The 21,272-nt window shown below is 39.3% G+C and overlaps 1 protein-coding gene across 1 annotated transcript in view; it reads right to left on the bottom strand.

Moving 5' to 3' along the window:
• Window positions 1-3,430: 3,430 nt before the first annotated feature.
• The window catches only part of hmgcra (3-hydroxy-3-methylglutaryl-CoA reductase a), a 43,449-nt gene continuing 25,607 nt past the window's right edge, over window positions 3,431-21,272 (bottom strand). The window contains exons 10-20 of the mRNA XM_048526937.2: window positions 20,476-20,690; window positions 19,862-20,052; window positions 16,882-17,076; window positions 15,688-15,846; window positions 15,175-15,332; window positions 13,047-13,152; window positions 10,840-11,010; window positions 10,542-10,682; window positions 8,698-8,856; window positions 6,530-6,684; window positions 3,431-5,064 (exon numbers count right to left, since the gene is read on the bottom strand). Coding sequence (XP_048382894.1) covers window positions 5,010-5,064; window positions 6,530-6,684; window positions 8,698-8,856; window positions 10,542-10,682; window positions 10,840-11,010; window positions 13,047-13,152; window positions 15,175-15,332; window positions 15,688-15,846; window positions 16,882-17,076; window positions 19,862-20,052; window positions 20,476-20,690 — 1,705 coding nt within the window. The 3' untranslated portion in view covers window positions 3,431-5,009. The remainder of the gene's footprint in view (window positions 5,065-6,529; window positions 6,685-8,697; window positions 8,857-10,541; window positions 10,683-10,839; window positions 11,011-13,046; window positions 13,153-15,174; window positions 15,333-15,687; window positions 15,847-16,881; window positions 17,077-19,861; window positions 20,053-20,475; window positions 20,691-21,272) is intronic.

Raw genomic sequence — 21,272 nt, 5'->3', positions numbered from 1 at the left:
TGCTGTTTCTCCAGCAATTTCTGTTTTTGACACCAGTATCTGCAGTTTTATTAATACAAAATGTTAAGTAACTTGGTAGCAAATAATTTTTGTATAGAGCAAAAAACTTTTCACCAAATTTGTTACTTGGTATGGCACAGATATTTAAGTGCAAAATGGTTTAATATCCTTTTAACTGCTTTTAGCAAACTTTTTTTGGCAGTTCCTTATTTTCAAGGATGACTTGCTTCCACTCTGGCAAACATTGCTTATTTGATTTGTGTCCCTTATTTGCCATATGGTAAGGACACCTGCAGACTCCTGCTAGTTGACTACAGTTGCACCTTCAACACCACTATCCCCTCCAAACTGATCTCAAAACTAAGTGACATGGGTCTCAGCTCCACCCTCTGCAATTGGATCCTTAGCTTCCTGACCCAGAGCGGTGGACGGCATCAAGTTCCTCAGAGTTACGATAACCAATGACTTGTCCTGGACTTCTGACGTAAATGTGACAGCCATGAAGGCAGAACAATGGTTTGTCTTCCTCAGGCAGCTTAGGAAATTTGGCCTGTCCATAAGGTCGCTCACCAACTTCTACAGATGCACCATTGAAAGCGTACTGCCCAGTTGCATAACAGCCTGGTATGGCAAATGCTCTGGCCAGGACCATAAACTACAGGTGGTATGCATAGCCCAGACCATCACAGAAGCCAACCTGCCATCCATGGACTAAATTTACATGGCTCCCTGCTGTAGAAAGTGACCAGCCTCATCAAAGACCGATTGCATTCTGGTAATGACCTCCATCAGGCAGAAGATACAGAAGCTGAACACACTCACCAGCAGGTTCAGGAACAGCTGCTTTCTGGGTGTTCAGACTATCGAACAGACTGTAGCCTCAAATAATGTAACCTGTATGTTTCCATCGTTTTGATCTGTACATCTTTTGCTTGCTGTGATCTGCCTATATGCTTGTAAACAATGCTTTTCTCTATTTTGATACGTGACAAAATCAATCCACTCTGAAAGGTTAGCACTGGGTAATGTTATATTGGCTTAACATTGTTTCATCTCTTGAATTGCAGCTGAAATATGATTAGATCTTGAACAAACAGACTAACAGTGGCTAGGTAAAACATTTGAGTTTTTTTTTCCCTTTGCTAATTACACATCTTTACAGTAAATGCTGAAGCAAAGTACTTAGTTGTATTTGACATACTTTCATTCTCAATAAGACCAATTTTTAATCCAGTGTCCTCTAAGGTTTTGGAGTAGATTGGTAGCTCAGGTTGTGGGTGTTGATGTTGGTTGGCTCGCTGAGCTGGTTTCCTTGTTTCGCAGATGTTTCATTGCAATGCTGGGTCACATCCTCAGAACAGCCTCCAAATGAAGCGTGTGTGTTTTCCTGCCTGGTTTTTAAACTCTGGTTCTTTCAGATGGATTGCCTCACTTCTGGATTTCCTCTCTAGTGGAATGTATATGGGGTCGAGTTCAATGTTTGTTAATAGCATGTTTTTTGGAGTGCTAGGCTTCGAGGAATTCTCATGCCTGCCCCTGCTTAGCTTGTCCCAGGATTTTGATGTCCCAGTCGATTTTGGTTCTCCTTGTCCATGTGGATTGAGACCAGTGAGTGTTGTCCTTTCTCGTGGCCAGTTGGTGTTCGTGTGCCTTTGTTTCCTTCCCGTTTGTCCGATGTTGTTAGATTCCTTCCTGATTTTGTCCAGTGGGAGAACACCATTTCCACTGGGACAACATCCCAGAGGACAAAATCCTCGGACAAGCTAGGCAGAGATACGCATGAGAATTCCTAGAAGCCTGGCACTCCCTAAAGCATGCTATTAATAAACATATTGAACTCTACCCCATATACTTTCCACTAGGAAGGAAAACCAGAAGTGAGGCAATCCATATCAACAGACCCCAGAGTTTAAAAACCAGGCAGGAAAACACACCAATGCTTCTTCGGAGCCTGTACGGAGGATGTTACTGAGCACAACAACAAAAGGTCTGCAGAACAAACCAGCTTGGCGAGCCAACCAACCTCAAGTATCCTCTATGGGTATAAAACTATTCACTGTTTTCCTTTTATCTTCTAGTTATGTTAGTATTTCAACTTTTTACAAATCAACAGAGAAACAATGTAATTTTTGATACTAACCCTTAAGTAGATAAAGTAAAACAACATATGCAAAGGACTCCACTTTTGTAGCTCCACTATAAGGTTGTAGAACAAATGTCTGTTTTTGGTCTCTGTAAAATGTTTTCTATTGACCTTAACCCATTGTAGATTAGCAAAAGGCTGTGAGGAAATCACTTTCCACTCTTACAGAATCAGACATAATGAAATATGTCCAAAGTATTTTCAAATGGAATCTTCTACCAAACCTTCACGTGTGAGGGGCTAGATTTGTATTCCGATGCATGAAGGAGAAAATAAAACAAAAACAACTAGTGCCTGTCAATTGTGCAGGTAAACAGCCCTCCTCTGTTACACACTAACAATGTATTTTACACCTTATGGCTTTCAGACCTCATGACTGATCGAATGTTCCTTATTTTGTTATTCATTCACAGGATGAGGGTTCATGGGCTAGGCAGCACTTATTGCCCATCCCTTAATTATAGACATTTACTGAATTCAAATTCCACCATCTGTCATGGTGGGATATGAATCTGTGTCCCCAGAACATGATCTAGATCTCTGGATTAACAGTCCAGTAATATCACCACTGGACCATCACTTCCTTGGTGATGTAGTAAAATAAATACAAAGCACTGAGGAAACTCAGTAGGTTCTGAGATATATGTAGAAAGAGAAACAGGCTTAAATGCATCCATTACAGTAAAACTCCTCTTAGAATTGTTATAGTTTGCTTTCCTTCCTCCTTATTTGTGGTCATCTGGAATTTGGCATTCTTGCATTATCCTATACTAAGCAAGATGTCTCTCTTCAATGATACTTTGAAAACCATGTAGATTGATTTAATGGTAGAGATCAGTACTATTATACAGTTTCATATTAAAAATGTATTTAATGATGAATTTCACCCCTTGTAAAAGCATGTGCTAGAATTGTGGTAGACTAGTTGTTTCTACTCTGCTTTTCATGAACAAGAACTGTGAACTTTGCCTCGAAGTACAATACAATCACAGTACAGTCACTGTTGTGATATAGTCAAGTCTAAATAGTCTTGGGCCTCTAACCAGCCAGTTAGATTTGATTAAACCTGTTCAGACGCTGATACACATTTTGCACATAACATTGCCTGTTCAATCTGTCATTCAAATGAAACAAGAACTATCTTTAAAAGTGTTCTTAATAACTTTTTTTGGTAAATAGGGCATCAAGCAATTGTGTGTCTATGAATTGTTTCAAACACTTTTTTGTTTGAAAACTTAGTAAGCTTAGCAGCAGTGGTGGTGACAGTAATGCAAGTTAAATTGAGTCTTTGATTTGTAAGATCTTTATTACTAATAGTTTCCTGGACACTACTGCTTTTATGTAATGAATGGAGTACTCTTAAATGATAACATTCCCGAAACTGCAGGTGAAGGCTTAGAATCATCAACCTACCTCTTAGCAGTTTGAAACATCTGTAACTTTGCTGACAGAATTTGTAATAAACAATGAATAAAGGGACAAATCAAAAGCACACAAACTGAAGTATCTTGCTGTACTTCTAGGGTAAATTGAAATTTAAATATCCTATTACAACTATCACTTGCTTGAAAAGAAAGACTGAAAAGCTCTGTGTAGTGGTGAGAGATGTGCAAAATGTTATGAGTGACCCATATTTATTTTTCATAATGTAAAAGTGAAAATGAACATTATTCTACTTTGGGTGAACATTTTTTTTTAAGCAACTGGCCTGGAATCAAAGTACCAGCCTTGGGCACGCTCTTTCTACTGAAATATATAGGTGAGGGTCATGAAACCTTAAATATAAACTCATCGGAATGATGTACAGTAAAGATATCAAGACAATGCTAGGTTCTGCCGCAGCTAAACTGCTGGCAAAAATACAGCTTGTTCATAACTGGTCAATTCATATAATTAGAGAACTAGGTTTCACTCTGTGCCAAGTTAATCAGAGGATCTGGAGAAACAGTGCACATGGTTAAGGAGATGCCAGTGTTAAAAGCTAGGTGCAGTTAGTTTTGTTTTGACCACTTGTGTCAAGCAGTCAGGAAATTCCAGGTCAATTACTGGCAAGCTACTCTTCAGCTGTTAAATCAAGTAGATTACTTCAGGTATTCTCCCCAAAGGCATGGAAAGGATGATATAATGAATTTGTACCAGATTTTGAAGTTGAATTGGAGATTAAACTATCAGTGAAGTAGAGGTTTTAAAATTTTTTTGGCAAAAGCTAATTCAGTTGCTATTAATAAAAAATATTAAAACTCAGTATAGAGCATTTTGACGTCTCTTCAACAGTTTACATATACTATCATCCTGATATAACTTCCCTACTCTTGAATTTCTTGACTGTGCAACACCTATACATTTGTGCAAAGTGAACAAATTTTTTTTTTAAAAAAGTGTCTATGGTAATATCAACCTTACTCAAAACAATTTCCACAGCCAGGGATGTGTTTTTAATCAAGAGTGTAGTAATTGTTTTCAGTAATTTCAGTCCAGACACTCATTATTGCAAGCTTTGAAACTAATCCAAAAGAAAAACAAATAATAACTTATGACAATTTAAGACAATAGGATTAAGCAGGAATAGCAAACATTCACAAGGTCCTTTACATTTTACAGTTTCTTCTCATAGTAGGTTCTGCAGGCTACTCTCGTACCACTGTATGATTTCTGGGTACACTATTTGATACTGGTATCTTTGCTTTGGGAGTCATCCTCGTTCGCTTCATTTCAGATATACTGGTCAACAGTTCAGACCAGCAATTCTGAAAATCAGTCATGAACACTAAAAATTGTCCCTTTAATTCCAAACAGAAAGCCAAAGCATTTTTCCAGTGTACAAGTGCCAGTCTTCAGTGAATCCCTTTCACATATCCTATTGAAATCAAGCTGCTTTCTTTGTACTGCTGCTGGGGAGCACCTGGAGGTTAACCTTTGACCTGCAGATTTAAGCATAACATTGAGTAGTGACAAGTGATCTTTACAATAGGTTCAACTGACATGTAGGAGAGGCTGTTTGTATTTACATCTAGTTACTTAAACCACTAAGTAGTCCCTATTCATCACTAATTGCTCAAAAAGCTACTACCAATCAGATTTGTCTTCCTATGAGTACACCACCCACCAGGTCATGGCACTTCATGTGAGTATACAAAAGACCATCCAGCTTTTTGTTGAAAAGCAGCTTTCAAAATTTCTCTTCATCTAACCGAAGACATGTGATTTTTAAACTAACCTCTAGTCCCTTCCAAAAGGGGGAAATAACTTGACAGAATTGATGCCGGAGGGTTAGCTAGGGAAATGAATTGTGGAAATGTTACTGAATTAGCAATTCAGGGTTCAAGAAATCAAAAGTCTGGAACATAAAACAAAAAAAGAAGTCTTGGTAACAGTAATCATGAAACTGCATCTTAAAGAGGGAAAGAAAGAAATCCGCCACTCTTGCCCAGAGCAATGTGCTTACTTACATAGCCCTAGAAAACCACTCACTTTAAAAGGACATTTGTGGTTAGCATTGCTGCCTCACAGCACAAGGGACCCAGCTTCAGGAGACTGCGGGGGTTTGCACCTTCTCTGTCTGCATGGGTTTCTGCTGGGTGCTCCTGTTTCCTCCCACTGCCCAAAAGATGTGCAGGTTAGGTGAATTAGCTGTGCTAAGTTTGCCACCTTGGTTCATTGCAGCAGGGCTGACTGATCAAAATGGGGCCTTCCTCATTCAACCATTATCTACATGAAAGCAACTGAGCTAGCAGAAGTTAAGGCTGGTATGATAAAAGATTTTCTGAAATTGCACCAAGCTTTCAGAAATGGCTAACTTGGCAAGCAAGCTCCAGGGAGACAACAATACACAGACTGCTCTATTCAAGGAATATGCTGAGTTGACCAATCCAGTCTCACCAACATTGTGATGTTGTGGCCATTTACAATGGAGAATAAAAGTAAGGCACGGGGTGGGGGGGGGGGGGGGAACAAAAAAATAAACTGGACATTTTTGAATTCATTCCTGGTTTCAATCCAGTCACTCCAGCTGGATTGTCTTGGATTACTTCCCCTACCCCACCATCAGCTGACAGCCCAAAATCAAATGTAAAGTGTACACTGAACAAGTTGAGACAGCTAGATCCAAAAGACATGTAACTGCCTTCTTGGCTACATTGCTGAAACCAGAACAGGAGAACATTAAAAGTAGCTAATATGCAGCTTAAATGTACTACACTGCTGTAATTCAACACAAATTGTTTTAAAAGGTAGGAAATGTATAGCAACAAGTTTTGGTAGAGCAGACTAGCTGTAAACGGTTGAATGACAAAGTGCTAAGGCATTAATGGCAGTGTTTGAAATGTGTAGATAGTTTTTAAATTTAATCAAGTACAAGCAGTGAAACATTGTGAAAAACTGATTTACCTATTGTGGATCATGTGGCTTTTCACCAGATGTCCAGCTGCTAGTGCTGCCATGAGAGACAGTTCACCTGCCATTACTGTACCACAAACTATCTCTGCCAGCTGACGTGCATTTTCACCAGGACACTCCCGACTTGCACCCTGAACACCAAGCATCTAAGAAAACGTAGAAATATTTTAAAAGAAACAACAGATTGTAAGCAGATTTAGTGAGTGAGGAGTTTGGTAAAAGATAAAACAAAAGGAGCACTTTTTTATCTCTCTTTTGCAGGGACCATTCTTTCTGGGACACGCAAACCGCGGAAGGCGTAACACCTGCCCATTTACCTCTTCTGCTCACTTTCCAAGGCCCAGACACTTTCCTGAAGCAAAATACCTGCACTTCACTCTATCTAGTTTACTGCATTCACAACTCGATACTGGGGGAAAGACAAAACACCACCTGGCTGCCTGCTTTATGGAACAGCTATGCTCAGACTGTAAAAAATGAGTGTATTCAGTTGCCTGCCACTTCAACAGCATTCCTGTGCCAACATTTCTTTCTCAGGCCTGCTACGGGTGTTCCAGCAAGACTCACAGCAAGCTGGAGAAATAAAACCTCAGGTACTTTACAGCTCTTGGGACTCAGCATTGAATGTAACAATTTCAGAACTTGAATAGCCTCCTCCATCTTCAGTATTCACCCCAACAACCCCAGGTCTTGTTTTGTATGGGTTGCTCCCAGCACAGCTAACAACTTCAAACCACTGACCGTTCTCATTAGCAAACCACCCAGCATTTATCATCACCTCAGTTTCGCAGCAGCAGCCACCTCTTTTTTTTCTTTCAGGCCTAGTTTCCTCAACATTTCCAAGCAGGAGAGATAATTTTTTACGGGAGGGTGTATATATTTCTCCTGACTGGTGATCAAAAACCACAGGACAAAATCTCAGGGCTTAATTAAAAATATCTTGGAACCTATCAGCAGGGAAGCACCGACTGTCAAAAGTTTAAGACCAAATAAATCTCTCATAACTATTCATTCAGTTGTAGCACAGATGGGTAGGCCATTTAAAAATGAATTGAGAAAGGTGTCACAACGACGCCACCCAGATGGTCTCAATGTGGACTTTACTTGTTTCAAAATCTCCCTAACCCCAGCCTCATTCCATGACCAATCCCTCCTTTCATCCCCAGCTCCTTGACCTGTCCATCTTCTCCCACCTCACTGATCGATCCTCACCACCGGCTATCTGCACTCACTCGCTATCAGCATCTCACCTACCTTCCCCAGCCCCAACCGTCCTTTGTCTATTTATTTCAGAGCTCCCTTCCCCCTCCCCCATTTCTGAAGAAGAGTCCTGACCTGAAACATCAGCTTTCCTGCTCCTTTGATGCTGCCTGGCCTACTGTGTTCCTCCAGCTCCACACTATTGTCTCTGACTCCAGCATCAGCAGTTTTTACTATCTTTGACAAAGGCAGAACTTTTTCAGCACAGGTGGTGAACCTTTAGTATTCATTACTCCACAGCACTGTGGAAGCTGAAATCATTGAGCAAATTAAAAGACACCAAGGAATATGGGAGAGAATATGGGAAGGTGGCACCAGATCTGACGTAATTTCACGACAGTGATGCACATTTGATGGGCTGAATGGTCCACTCTTGTTCCTATGTTTAGTTACTTCTAAAGTAAATCTTCCTTAGCATTCTACACTCAACAACAAATCTTTGAATGTTATCTGTTACTGTTCCAAACTTCAAATTATTTGAAGTTGCTTTTGGTCCAGAATATGCCAATTGTTCACTTCACTAGCATAGAAAGACTCCATTAGAGTCACCTAAATTTCCACTGTCTTAAGAGTGGCATCCTATGAAAGGTAAAAAAATTAAAGCCCCCACCTGCACCGACAATTTGAATATTAAAAATTCCATGTTTTTCCTGTTGTTTTGTTCACTTTATGTCACTAATGTTCTGCATCATGCCTCAGTGTGAACAACTGGCTGTTAAATTTCCCATAAATGCACCAGCCACTATAAACGTAGTCTGCTCTCAGGGTCTGAAACAAGCCAAATATTTGGCCAAAACTAGTACCATCTCCATTTACTTTTTCATTAGTTTTTTTTCTGGTTTCAATCTGCACATCAAGAAATACAACATCAAGTATAAATTATTTACACAAATTCTCACCTGCAGGCAAGTTTGCTGCGGTGGCAAGTTGGTTCCTCCCCCAACAGTTCCAACCTCTATGGACGGCATGGTGCAGCTAATATACAAGTCTTCATTACTGGGGCCTGTTGATTCCATTAACGTAATACAGTTTGAACTACCAATATTCTGGGCTGGGTCCTAAATTAGAAACATGTAGCATCAACCCGTTTATACAGCATGTAAAAAAAAAAATCAGCAAATTACAACAAACAGGGTAAAGAATTAAATGCTTATGGGTTAGAAGAGTAAAGATACAAAAACACACTAATGCCAGTTTGTGTTTATCACCTTAAATATGCACTTTTAGGCAACACTCAAATAGATTGAAGGGAAACTGATAGTGGCAATATTCTAGTTGGCTGTACAGCCAGCTAAATCATTAAGTTGTTAAAATCCAAGCTGGTGAGTACAGTCATTGGTAACACTTCTGAAACAAATAGGCTACAGGAATGGCTTATAGTGGGACATGTCATAGAAGTGAAACAATGAGTGCAATTTTTTAGGATGATTTTAAAATTAGAGCTATGGTTTAGTATACCTTCAGTAGCTCTGGCAAGTATGATTAGCAAATGGCAGACAGTGCTCAAATGCACTGACAGCAGAATGATTATATGGCCTTGAAAAAAGATACAAGAAAGGTGGATCTCAAGCTCCTGAGGTTCCATGGCTACCGCACTCATTTTTACTGTTGATGACAGTGGGGTTTCACAGTAAACAAGGGAAACCAACAGCACATACTAGTTCATCAGTAAGATCAGACAGTTTTAAAATTACACTGACACAAAAACTACCCAGGTAGAACAGTCATTAGAAAATTACCGAATTACAGAATCAAACAGCATTGGAAACAGAACATTCAGGCCACTCATGCACGTCAAATCAAGTATCCCAAACTTAACTAGACCCATCTTCCTGAGCTTGGGTCCATAACCTGCTAATATCTTGCCTATCCATGCATCTGTTGAAATGTCTTCTAAATGTTGTATTGTATCTTCCTCCATACATGCACCACCTTCTGTGAAAAAGTTGCCTTTAGGTCTCTTAAAAAAACCCTTCCCCTCACACCTTAAACCTATGCTCTCAAGTTTTGGGCTCCACCACCTTCACAAAAAATACCTTAGCTACTCACCTTATCTATTCCCTTCATGATTTTTAAAAGCCTTGAAGCTCCAGGACAAGAGATCCAGCCTCTCCTTATAACTCAAACCCTCCATTCCTGGCAATATCCTTATAAATTTCACTGCACTTTTTAGTTTAATAACATCCTTCCTGTAGCAAAAATGACCAGAAATGAACACAGTACTCCAAAAGTGGCCTCACCAATGTCGTGTACAGCCACATGACATTCTAACTCCTATACTTATCCATAACATCTAAACAGTTCAAAGGCCAATTAAGTAATGGCAGCTTTGGAAATCATGTGGTTTTACTGATGCTAGCCTAAATTTTTAACCAGTGTCTTAACAATACTATGTCTGGGTTGAGACATCAAATAAAGAAGGATCTCTCAACTTGTCAGGTCTGGGTCCAAACAAAATCCTCTATAAAAACCCAAAAGAACTACAGATACAGTAAATCACAAACATAAAAAGAAGTTTTTGGAAGAGCTCAGCCGGTCTGGCTGCAACTGTGAAGAAAAAAATTAGTTAACATTTCAGGCCCGGTGACCCTTCCTCAGAACTGACTCCAAATCCTCTGTTGGCTACTTACCTGGTATATTTCCAGTATGCTGTCACTGAAGGTAGGCAGATTTTCGTTATTGCAAAAACATGTACAATTGAGAATGCAGCAAAATAAACACTGAAAAAAATTCTTGCACCTACCTGTCCACAGGCAATATAAATAGCTGTAACGATATTTGCAGCATGTGCATTGTAACCACCCTGACTTCCAGCCATAGCTGAACCAACCAGGTTTTTGCTGATATTCACTTCTACAAGAGAGTGTGTAGAGGTTTTTAATACCTAAAGAAAACAAAAGAAAATGCAAAGCGAATTAAACTAATTACAGACAACTGTTAGAATCAAATGATTTGTGAAAGCCTTTAATATCAATTAATACATCTCTTACTGAAGTAGCGTGAACCATGCAAAGTGCAAACACTTGCACACACTGATATACCTCATGCACAACTTTGGCTGGAATGACTGCTTCACAAACTATAGACTTTCCCCTTCCCTCAATCCAGTTAATTGCAGCAGGTTTCTTATCTGTGCAGTAGTTGCCACTAACAGCTAGTACACGCAAAGATGGGAACTCTTCCTGCAACCTGGAGAGAGCCTTCTCTGTACCCTATTAAACAAAACAAGGAGAAAAAAAGCCAGTCTTAAGATATCAAATTATGAAACATGTACAAAAAGGTCACTTAATCTATTGCAACCACATAGGAAAAGTACTCAAACAACTTTCACAGCAGCTTGCTGTTTCTACCACGCACAATAATGTTTCCCTATACATGACTTTTGCATCACCACACACACTTTAAATGTTAGTGAGTTTGTTTGATAAACAGCAAAAAGTAATGGAATTTAGTCTGAAATCAAGTAATATTCAGAAACTACAAATTAAAAATGGCAACCTTCAAAGTTATAGCTGGTCTTATTTTTCTTTTCACAGCCCACCCCCAACCTTTTTATTGGTACGTTTTGAAACAAGAAAAAAATGAATGACTTACTTAAAAGGAGTAATAAAGGGAAGTTTGTAAGATTATCTTAAAAAGCATTTTACAAATGCCGCAGAAGTTACTGCAGCAAGTAAAAGTTCACGATATAAGGTGCAACACATTGAACTGAATTAGCTTTACTGTCACACTTATTCAAATGAGTACAGCAAAAAGTCTAGAAGTTGCCACTTTCAAGGCTATATTGGGTACAAAAAGGTACCTACATATAATTCTTAGTTACAGAATAGAGAAACGAAGAAAAAAAGTTACATCACAGTATGACCATAGGTCAGAAAAAAACAAGACACAAAGTTAAAAAGACAAATGCCACAGTATGACTCCAAAGGCTCTCTGCACCAGTTGAACACAGGGGGCCTCCACATGGTCTGACCACTGGTTGTTGCCACGCTCTCTGCTGGGCTACTTTCCCTCTTGCACCAGGCTGCTGGTTGCCAGCATCCCCACTCCAGCTGCTGGCGTCTCTGCCAACACCATGGAGGAGAGGGAGGGAGAAAACAAGAGAAAAAAAAAAGAGGTAGAGCCAAGAGCTCTGGTTGGAGCATCCTCCACTGCCATCTTACATTATCATGCATAGAAGGTTGGCTGCCTGGCAAAAACCCAGTACGCTCGCATTGTTGTTTGGTTGGCAAGAATATGAAGAATAGGGAGTCCTACAGGTAACTGTGCTGGGGGCTTAACATTTTACGATTTACACCAATGATCGAGCTGAGGGGACCAAAAAAGTGTAGCAGCTTAATTTGAAGATGATACCAAGGTAGATAGGAAAGTATAGACATGTTAAGAGACACAAAGAATTTGCAGATGAACAGAAGTTGAGGGATTAGGTAAAAATCTCCTAGATGGCGTATGATGTGAGACTGAAAGCAAAAGGGAACTATGACAAGAAATGTGGTAGCGGTCCAGAAGAGCTGCAAAAAAGTGACCGAATAAACATGGCCATTTCCCAAGAGATCAAGTCCAGGCAATGACATACAAGTACAGAAGGCTGTAACATGCCCAACTGAAAAATCAGGTGCTGCTCTTCAATTGTCACTGCGAGAAATATAGAAGGCCAAGGGTAATCAGGCTGTATCGGGACAGAATGAAACCACAGCAACCAGAAGATCAACAGGTACATTTAGCATTTAAACTTTTCCATTTTGTACCCCCGCAGAAAGAAATGGTGTCACTGGCTCAGCCAGCATTTATTTCCCCAATTACCCAGAGGACAGAGGACAGTTAAGAGTCAACCACATTGCTGTGGGTTTGGAGTCACATGTAGGCCAGCCCAGCTAAGAACAATGACAAATTCCTTTCTGAAAGACAGTGTCAATGAACTCCTCTAACTCACCAAATGACAACTGTTTCATGATCAGATTCTTTAGACACTTTATTCCAGCTTTTTATTGAATTCAAATTGCACTATGTCATGGTAGGATTCAAACCCAGGTGTCTAGATTAGAAAGGTCTGGTGCTAATACCATTACCTCCCATATCACAGACCTGTCCTTTGTTCTTTCGCTATCCCAGTCCTTCATTCTGCCTCTGTCATTATTTCATACTTATTCCATCTAATATTTTCTTGTTCTGACAGACAATACAGTTTCTTCACATGAATGCTGCATAAGCCCGTTGACTATCTCCAGTATCTTGAACTTATACTTGCCTTTGAGATCATGTTCATGCCCATGGCATCTCCAGTCTTTGATTGAAAACGGATATAGAGATCACGTCCAGCAAGCCCAATCTGCAGCTTCTGAAGCCGGGCATATCTGCAGATTTTAAAAAATTGCAAGATTCTGTGCACAAATAAACTTGGGAGATTTTGTGTAAACTACCGTCGATTTGTAGAGGTAAGAAACTGCAGTTAGTTAAGCCAATCTCTAGCATGTTAGTACTAACTTGTTTTGTATAATTCCAAATGACTCTAGGGCCACATTTCTGGTTGGGGTAGATACAGGACAGGTGACAGAACCTTCCATGTCTCAGCTGAGCTACAGAGAGTTTGTGGGAAGTCTGCAAATTAAACCTAAATGACATATGCTTGCTGGAAGTTGTGGTGTGGTATTTGAAGACAGACAAGGACAGTACTGGGCAAAGAAAACCTGATGACTACCACAAAAATGACAATATAATAAAACAGATTAATGCTATCCCTCTGATCCTTCCTGAGCCTCATTTCAACTTTTGAAGCATGAATACATTGTACAAATTTTCTTCCCAGCTACTCGAGTGAGCATCCTCAGAAACAGAAAGAGGACAATAAAATAGGTGGGAAGTTGCAATGAAGAAAAATGAAATTGGATTAAATGCATGGCCCAAAATTTGGCAGATGGAGTTTAAAAGTAGGTAAGCTCAAGATAATCAATTTTTGGTCTAAAGAATGGAACAAGGCAACTTACATAAAGACAGTTCAAAATGCTTTGTGAGGTGGGATTTGAAAGTCCTTCTGTGAGAGTCACAGGAAGCTAGTATGCAGGCATGCTAGGTGAGAAGGCAGACAGATATAATTTTGGCATTTATTGAAGGAATGAACTGCAAAAACAGGGAAGTGTTGCTGCAATTATACAAGGCATTGGTGACGCTGTACCTATAAAAGTACATACAGTTTTTCACCTCCTCGAGGAAGGATGCAGTTCAAAGGTGGTTCACGGACGAGAGGTTTGAGTGTTTAGGCCTATATTTGCTAGAGTTTAAAAAGAATGACGGGAGATCCAATTAAGGTTCAAGAGACGTTAAATAGGATTGACAACGTAGACAGCAGATATTTTGCTTTGAAGGGAAATATGTAGAAAGAAAGACCATTGTTTTAAATCTGTCACCCCTTAGGCTAAAATTGAGAGGAGCAGAAATCACTTCTCTGAAAAGGAGCACGTATCTATAAAATTCACTTAGCCCGGAATGCAGTGGAGTGGACACTGGGGCACTGAATTAAATTTAAGGAGATTACAGATTTTTTAAAAAATTCCTCATGGACTAAAGGATTAGGAAGAGCAGACAGGGAAGTGGAATTGAGGCAGAGAGGACACCAGCAATGATGGTAGTAAATGGTGCAGCTGGCTCGACAAGCAATTTGCCTGCACCTGCTTCTAGTTCCTTTGTTTCTACCACTATTGTGGTTTGTTGACAGAGTACTGATGTGCACTTTATAAATTCCAAAGATATATTGAATAATTCTGAGAGTTCTTCACCAAAAGAAATGTACTGATGCTTCCCAAACTTTTAAAATCATTCCCTGTCAGGAACATAAAATGTTTTCTGGACACTTTTCAAAGCTTCTTGGTGGAAGCAATTTGTATTAAGTGTCAAATTCAATTAACAGTGGGAAGCTACACTCACTGATATTCGTTCCTTCCAAGGAGTCAGAAGTTGCTTTAAACTGGGATTTAGAACTAAGCCAAAATCAAAAGTCTAGCAGTGAAATTAAGTCACTCTGTACCAATGTCACTTGCAATAACTTCCTCCAGCTCATTAGGACATGTTCTTAAGTTAAATTCACACTATGTCCAGTACAAATACAAAATCTAACTAAGTACAATGCAGCAATTTTTTTTTTTAAAAAAAGAATTATCTTCACACTTCTGCATACGTGGAGCTCTACAGAAATGTACATTCCACTGGAAGGCTCCAGAGAAACAAAGACCTTTGGTGCAAACTGGAGGTGAAATCAGGAAAAAAATGGTAAAGAAATGGACCCACATTGTCACTTCATGGCAGCCTAACAACAATACAGCGCAGAATAATCTGAAATTCAAGAGTCTCAATCTAATATTATAGAATACACAAAACCTCACCTACTAGTGCTGTCAAACATCTCTTTCATAATTTGAAAGCCTTCGGGGTTCTCTAGCCAGGTTTTCACTTCTGCTGCCTCACATGCACTCGGCAGCCTTACAACTGGACCTCTAGTCATTCCATCTGCCAAAACGCGACTCCGTGCTCCACCACCCAGCTTAAATTGAAAAATCAAAATATTCAGTTTCCCCAGCAAGCAAGTTAAAAAAGGTAATGAAATATTTAGTACTCGACTATAAAACATTTGATTTTACTTGTGTGATTCAATGTATTACTGTCATGTGTAGCAAAGTACAGTGAAAAGTATTATCTTGTGCACTTTATAGGCATATTGTACTATATGAGAGCTTAAAAGTATAGCACAGAGTGCAGGTTGTGACATTTCATGCAACAGTGAGGAGGGAGGGGGGAGGGCAGAATGCACAACATCAACATTATGAGTCAGACACCAGAGTGGAGCAACCTGTTCTTGAATCTGTTTAATATAACATTGGATATTTAAGTCTACTTACACTTATTGCCCTGCAACCACGGTTAGTGCTTGCCACAAGACAGCCTTCAGTCGTCGCCATAGGTACTTGATACTCCTTCCCATTCAGGAAAAGTGGTCCAACAACTCCCACAGGGATGGGCATATAGCCAATGATATTCTCACAGCAAGTGCCCATGACCTAGCAGATCAGGTTAGACAAAATAAATTCACACGTATTGAAAGAAGAAGTGGAATTCAATTTCCAAATCCAAAACTACAAACCCTAGATTTAATTGTCTCCTGTCAAAGCTCAGCTGGTTAAATAGCCAATTCATTCATATCTACTATTCCCAATTTGATTCCAGTTTGTAGACTCGAGATCAATTGGTGATATAAATGGCCTCACAGCCTTTCGTAAAATTAACTAACCAGTTGATTCCTACTTCAGGATGCATTTCAATAATATTTGATGACAGTGTCGATTTGGATGTCAAGTAAAGGCCATGAAGAAACTTGACTCCAGTTCTTAAAAAGAAGAGTGCCCAGCACTCAATCTTTCATGCAATGTGCATGAGGTCAAAGTGTAGATACCTGAAATAGGGAAGTCAACTCCATTGGCAGTACAAGCTTTAAAAAGTTAATATACACAAAGGGAATTACAGCTGGAAGGTGCCAGGGTAGCACGATATAAAATTTGATCTCCTAATCCATAAATAAAAATCACCGAAGTGGGGGAAAAAAGGGGAGTCAATACAGAGATGTAAGGAGCTGCACAAGTGTGCAGGCTCATCATGTTCCTCCTACAATTAGGGCTCTCAGGTTCTTGTGGCACAGTGGTAGTGTCCACACTAGCCACGAGATGTACAACATCTCTGAAGTGAATAATCAGAAAATCTTTCATCAGGCCCCTCAGTTACAGGATTGAGTCAATAACGACTGAGAACAAAGTGGAAAAATCAATAAATAAATCAAGTGTAAACCTTCATGAGAATTATTTATTTCACTCAAAACTAAAAAATGGCATCACTAAAACTAGTCAAAGTTTAAAAATACAATTGAAGATGGTTTAAAGTTTGTATTGAGTTTTCCTTTCAGTTTTACCTAATTTGGAGGAAAAGAAACAAATAAGTTATCCACATGTCTCTAACCTCTCACTCTTGAAAGACAACTCCATAGTTCAATGTGTTTGTAATCTCACTCTTCCAAATCTCTAGTACTGAAAACTTCGACTTACCAGTGAGTAATCGTAATCCTTGTAGGGAAGCATTTGTAATGCAGTAGTTTTTGGCAGTTTTTCAGCCAGGATCTGTCTACGAATGAACACACCACGTTCTGGAGTTTCCATCAGATTCTCCAGTTTGTAAGATGGAATGTGTTTGGCATTCACCAGACGGATTACCTCAGCATCACTAAGGTGTTTTGCTCCTCGCTGGAAATAATAAAAAAAAATCATAAGCTCGACATTAATTTAAATAAACATTTTAGAACTATTTCTGTGTGTACTGGTGATGCTGATGCAAGGCTCTAGGCCAAGTGCTGGTATATGGGATCAGAATAATTTAGATGCTTGTTTTTGTCTGGTGCAGACTCAAAATGGCCTGAAGGGCCCTTTTCAGTGCAGTCAAACTCTGACTGGCTATCTTACCAGAAATTTAATTCCAAGAATTCTACATTAACATTCATTCTCTAGCAGATTCTATCAAAATTGAAGCAAATAGAAACCATGAACATAAAGCTACCAGATTACTATAAACCTATGGTCCAGGTTTGTAATAACATTTGAAATCATCACTCAAAAATGGCAAAATAAGAGTGCATCTTAAACAAAAGAAAAGATTATTTAATTCAAATTAGAACCCTTTTTAAGTTAGTATTAGAAATCTAAAGTTCCTTATTCAGCTGTTTACATGCATCAGAAATTGGGAAATTAAACATCTGAATTTAACTGAACTCTCTGCAATTTAGCAGCATTGGTAAGAAAAGGCAACCCTAGAAGTTGCTATGTTAAATGCAATAAACAAGGCATAGTGTGAAGATCAGTGCACATTTCTCAGTATATATTATCTGTTATCCACAATAAAGGAGAGCTGAATGCTGAGGTGGTCACTAGACTAATAAGTTGATAAGGGCTTTTTATATTGAGGACCTGGCTCAAATACACCACTGGAGGTGATGAATTTGAATGCAATTTAAAATCTATAATGAAAAGTCTAATGATGACCATTAAATAATTGATGTAAAAAAGCCCCTCTGATTCACGGATGTCCTTTCAAGAAGGAAAACTGCCACCCTTGCCTGGTTTAGCCCATGTCTCTTCAAACCCACAGCAATGGTGGGTTAACACTAATGCTTTAGTTACAAACTTTTTTTAAACAAAGCTGGAAAGGCCGGAAACATAGAACATAGAACGATACAGCGCAGAACAGGCCCTTCGGCCCTCAATGTTGTGCCAACCTGTGAACTAATCTAAGCCCCTCCTCCTACACTATCCCATCTTTATCCATATGCAAACAAGTCAAGCTCATCGACCCTTACCAAGACCTCCTTACTAAGGCAGAAGGCTATTACCAAAATTACACAATTGACCTCGTTTGATCAAGCAGCAGCCTGACAGTCATAATATCACGTCACACATAATGCCCCTTATAACACCATCCACAGAGAGGTCCTGTCACACCACCAGGATTGACGCAGAAAAGATGGCAGAAGCCTGGTGTATAATCATAAGAGTTGTTAACATGTCCTGCACATGTTGTAAACAAAAAGTAGGACAAATTCAGCTTAGCCAATTAATGCCCCAGTCTTTTCTTGATTGGTAAGTAATGGAAAGAGGTAATCAACAGTATTATCAAGCTGCACTTGCTTACTGAAGCTCAGTTTGAGTTTAGCCAGGGCAACTCAGCTCTATCTGCGTGACTCAGCTTTACTGCAATGAAGTCACAAGAGCAGAGAGAATTAATGCTCATTTCATTTTGTTAGCTTGATTCTTTAACATGGAAGCTGTATTTGATAGTATAGCAGAGGAGCATTAGGAAATGTGGAGTCAGTGGAAATCTCCAGAAAACTCCCCACTGCTTGGAGCCATATATGGCATACAAGGAAGGTAGCCGTGGTTGTTGGAGGTCAGTTATCTCTGCTCCAAGATACTTCTGCAGGAGTTTGTCATAGCAGAATCCTAGATGCAATCATCATCAGCTACTTCAATGATCTTTCTCCAATCATATGATCAGAAGTGGGAATATTTGCTGATGATTTCACCATATTCAGCATATTTGCTATTCCTCGGTACGGAAGCAGTCCATGTCCAAATGCAGCCAAGACCTGGGCAATGTCCAGGTTTGGTTTGACAAGTGACGTAAGTGCCAGGAAATGACCATTTACAAAGAGAATGCAACCATCATGCCTTGACATTTAAAAGGCATTATCACTGAATTCCTCATCTAACATTTGGAAGGTACCATTAACCTGAACTGGACATGAACTGGACTATCCATGTAAATAGTATGGCAACAAGACCAGATCAGAGGCAAAAATCTTGCAGAAAGTAATTCACTTGCTGGCTCCCTAAAGCCTGCCCATGCTCTAAGGCACCGGGAGGGTGATAGAATTCTCCCCATGTTGACTGAATGTAGCTCCAATGATTATCAAAAAGCTTGGTACCATTTGGACAAAGTAACCCAACTGATTGGCACCATATCCATGAACATTTACCCCTCAAACACTGCTGCCCGGTGCAGCATGCACTACAGAAACTCATCAAGACTCACTTGATGGCACCTTCCAAACCTATGATGACTAACAAATTGAAGGGAAATAGCAGATGCGAACACCACCACCTGCAAGTTTCCCTCCAAGCCATTCACGATTCTGACTTGGAAATATACTGCTGTTCCTTCTGTAGCATGGGGTCAAAATACTTGAACTCACTCCCTAATGGCAATGTGCTGTGGCGAGACAGACAGCAGCAGTTCAAGGAGGCAGCTCACACCACTTTCCAGGAACTCAGCAACGGGAAAAAACATCACACGTCACGACTGAATAAAAATTCACTGAATCCGCTGAAATGTTATTCAATACAGGCACAAATAATATCAGCATTTGACTAAACAGTCATTGAACATGATTCAAATCAGATTAAGAAAACATTCACATTCCTTCCAAAGTCAAATACTAAATAGGTGAAACCATTGCCAATTAAGTTAGAGACGTTTTACCTCTGGGTTTCGGAGTATGAATAAGCATTCTTCAATTGGTCGTGGTTCTAATGGCAACTCAATATCCAGCTCTTCGGGTGTTCCTGAGGATGAAGAGCTGGGAGGAGTGAGGTCTCCCAACACAAAATTTGCTTTTGATGAATCATTGACCAATTTTGGTATTGTAAATGCAATAGGCTTAATGACTTCATCTGCAGAAAAAAAATTACCTGCGATTAGTTTGAAATAGAGCAACAGTAATAAAGTCAATTGTCTCATTCCAAACAAAATTATAAACTTGTATGGATGAACCCAATATTTGTATTAAGAAGAATTGTATAAGCCTAAAATGAAAGTACAAGCCTAGGACAAGCTCAAAAGTATAACCTGTATACTATCACACAATTTTCCATGGCTAGATTAAGAATCCAAAGAATTTTACTAGTATATGAACTTGAATTCAGTCCAAAATATGTAAGAACAAAACTGAGTAAGAACTCAACAAATTCATTAACGTATTGTAGGAAAGGAAATCTGCCACCCTTAGACTAGTTTGCTCACATTCTGGTCCCTTAATTATGGTAAATTCCATTTTGGTGCATAGCAACTGTACAAGCATATTTCAAAATTTATACCTGTATTTTCTTTACTAGTTTGTTCCTCATCTGCCAGAGAACATGATTGGAATCTGGCAGCTCCAGTATTATTCATACAGCTATCAGTATTCTTTTTCTGTACCACCAATGAGAAAGACGACTGAGTTTCCGCCTTCTCAAAGAAGATGTATTTGATAGCAAGAAAGAGCGCTAGACCAAGAGTAATTACTTGTTCAATATCCATGCTGACCATCCTGTGACAGGTAAAACAAGGAACAGAAAACGTGCATTAACCTGTAGGATTGTTTCTTTTGAGTTTTACTGGGCTACAAATTCAAATGCTTGCTTTGGCCAATACAGTTAGAATAGTGTATCCAATCATACAATAACTTTTGAATGGAAAATTAAAGTCACCAGGATAATTACTAGTTTTGAAAAAAAAAAATCCTAGTTACAGTCACAAAGGAATATTTAGGAAATTTTCCCCCTCTTCCAGCCAGCACTCAGGTAATGTGAGCGAAGTTAACTACACCAAATGGCTTCCTTGAGTTTTACCAAAAGGTTATTTCAACAAGGTGTGTTAGGAAAATCTGATCAGTAATGTGTAAAACAAGACACCAAATTTGTCTGCCTGCCGATAGTAAGACCTGGAGAATTCATGTGGCGAGAGTAGATTCTCTGTGTGCTTTCAGGAACTAGCATGTTGAACTAGTTCCTGAGGAAGACAAAGTCATTGAAAAATGTTGACGAAATATTACTAATGTATATGCTTGGGTTACTATTTAAGAGATTAGAGGAGTGTCTATCGACATAGACATGCAATCATTGCACCATTG

The sequence above is a fragment of the Stegostoma tigrinum genome, chromosome 3 (genome assembly GCF_030684315.1).
Source record: "Stegostoma tigrinum isolate sSteTig4 chromosome 3, sSteTig4.hap1, whole genome shotgun sequence".
Lineage (NCBI taxonomy): Eukaryota > Metazoa > Chordata > Chondrichthyes > Orectolobiformes > Stegostomatidae > Stegostoma > Stegostoma tigrinum.
This window is presented reverse-complemented; position numbering and strand designations above follow the sequence as displayed.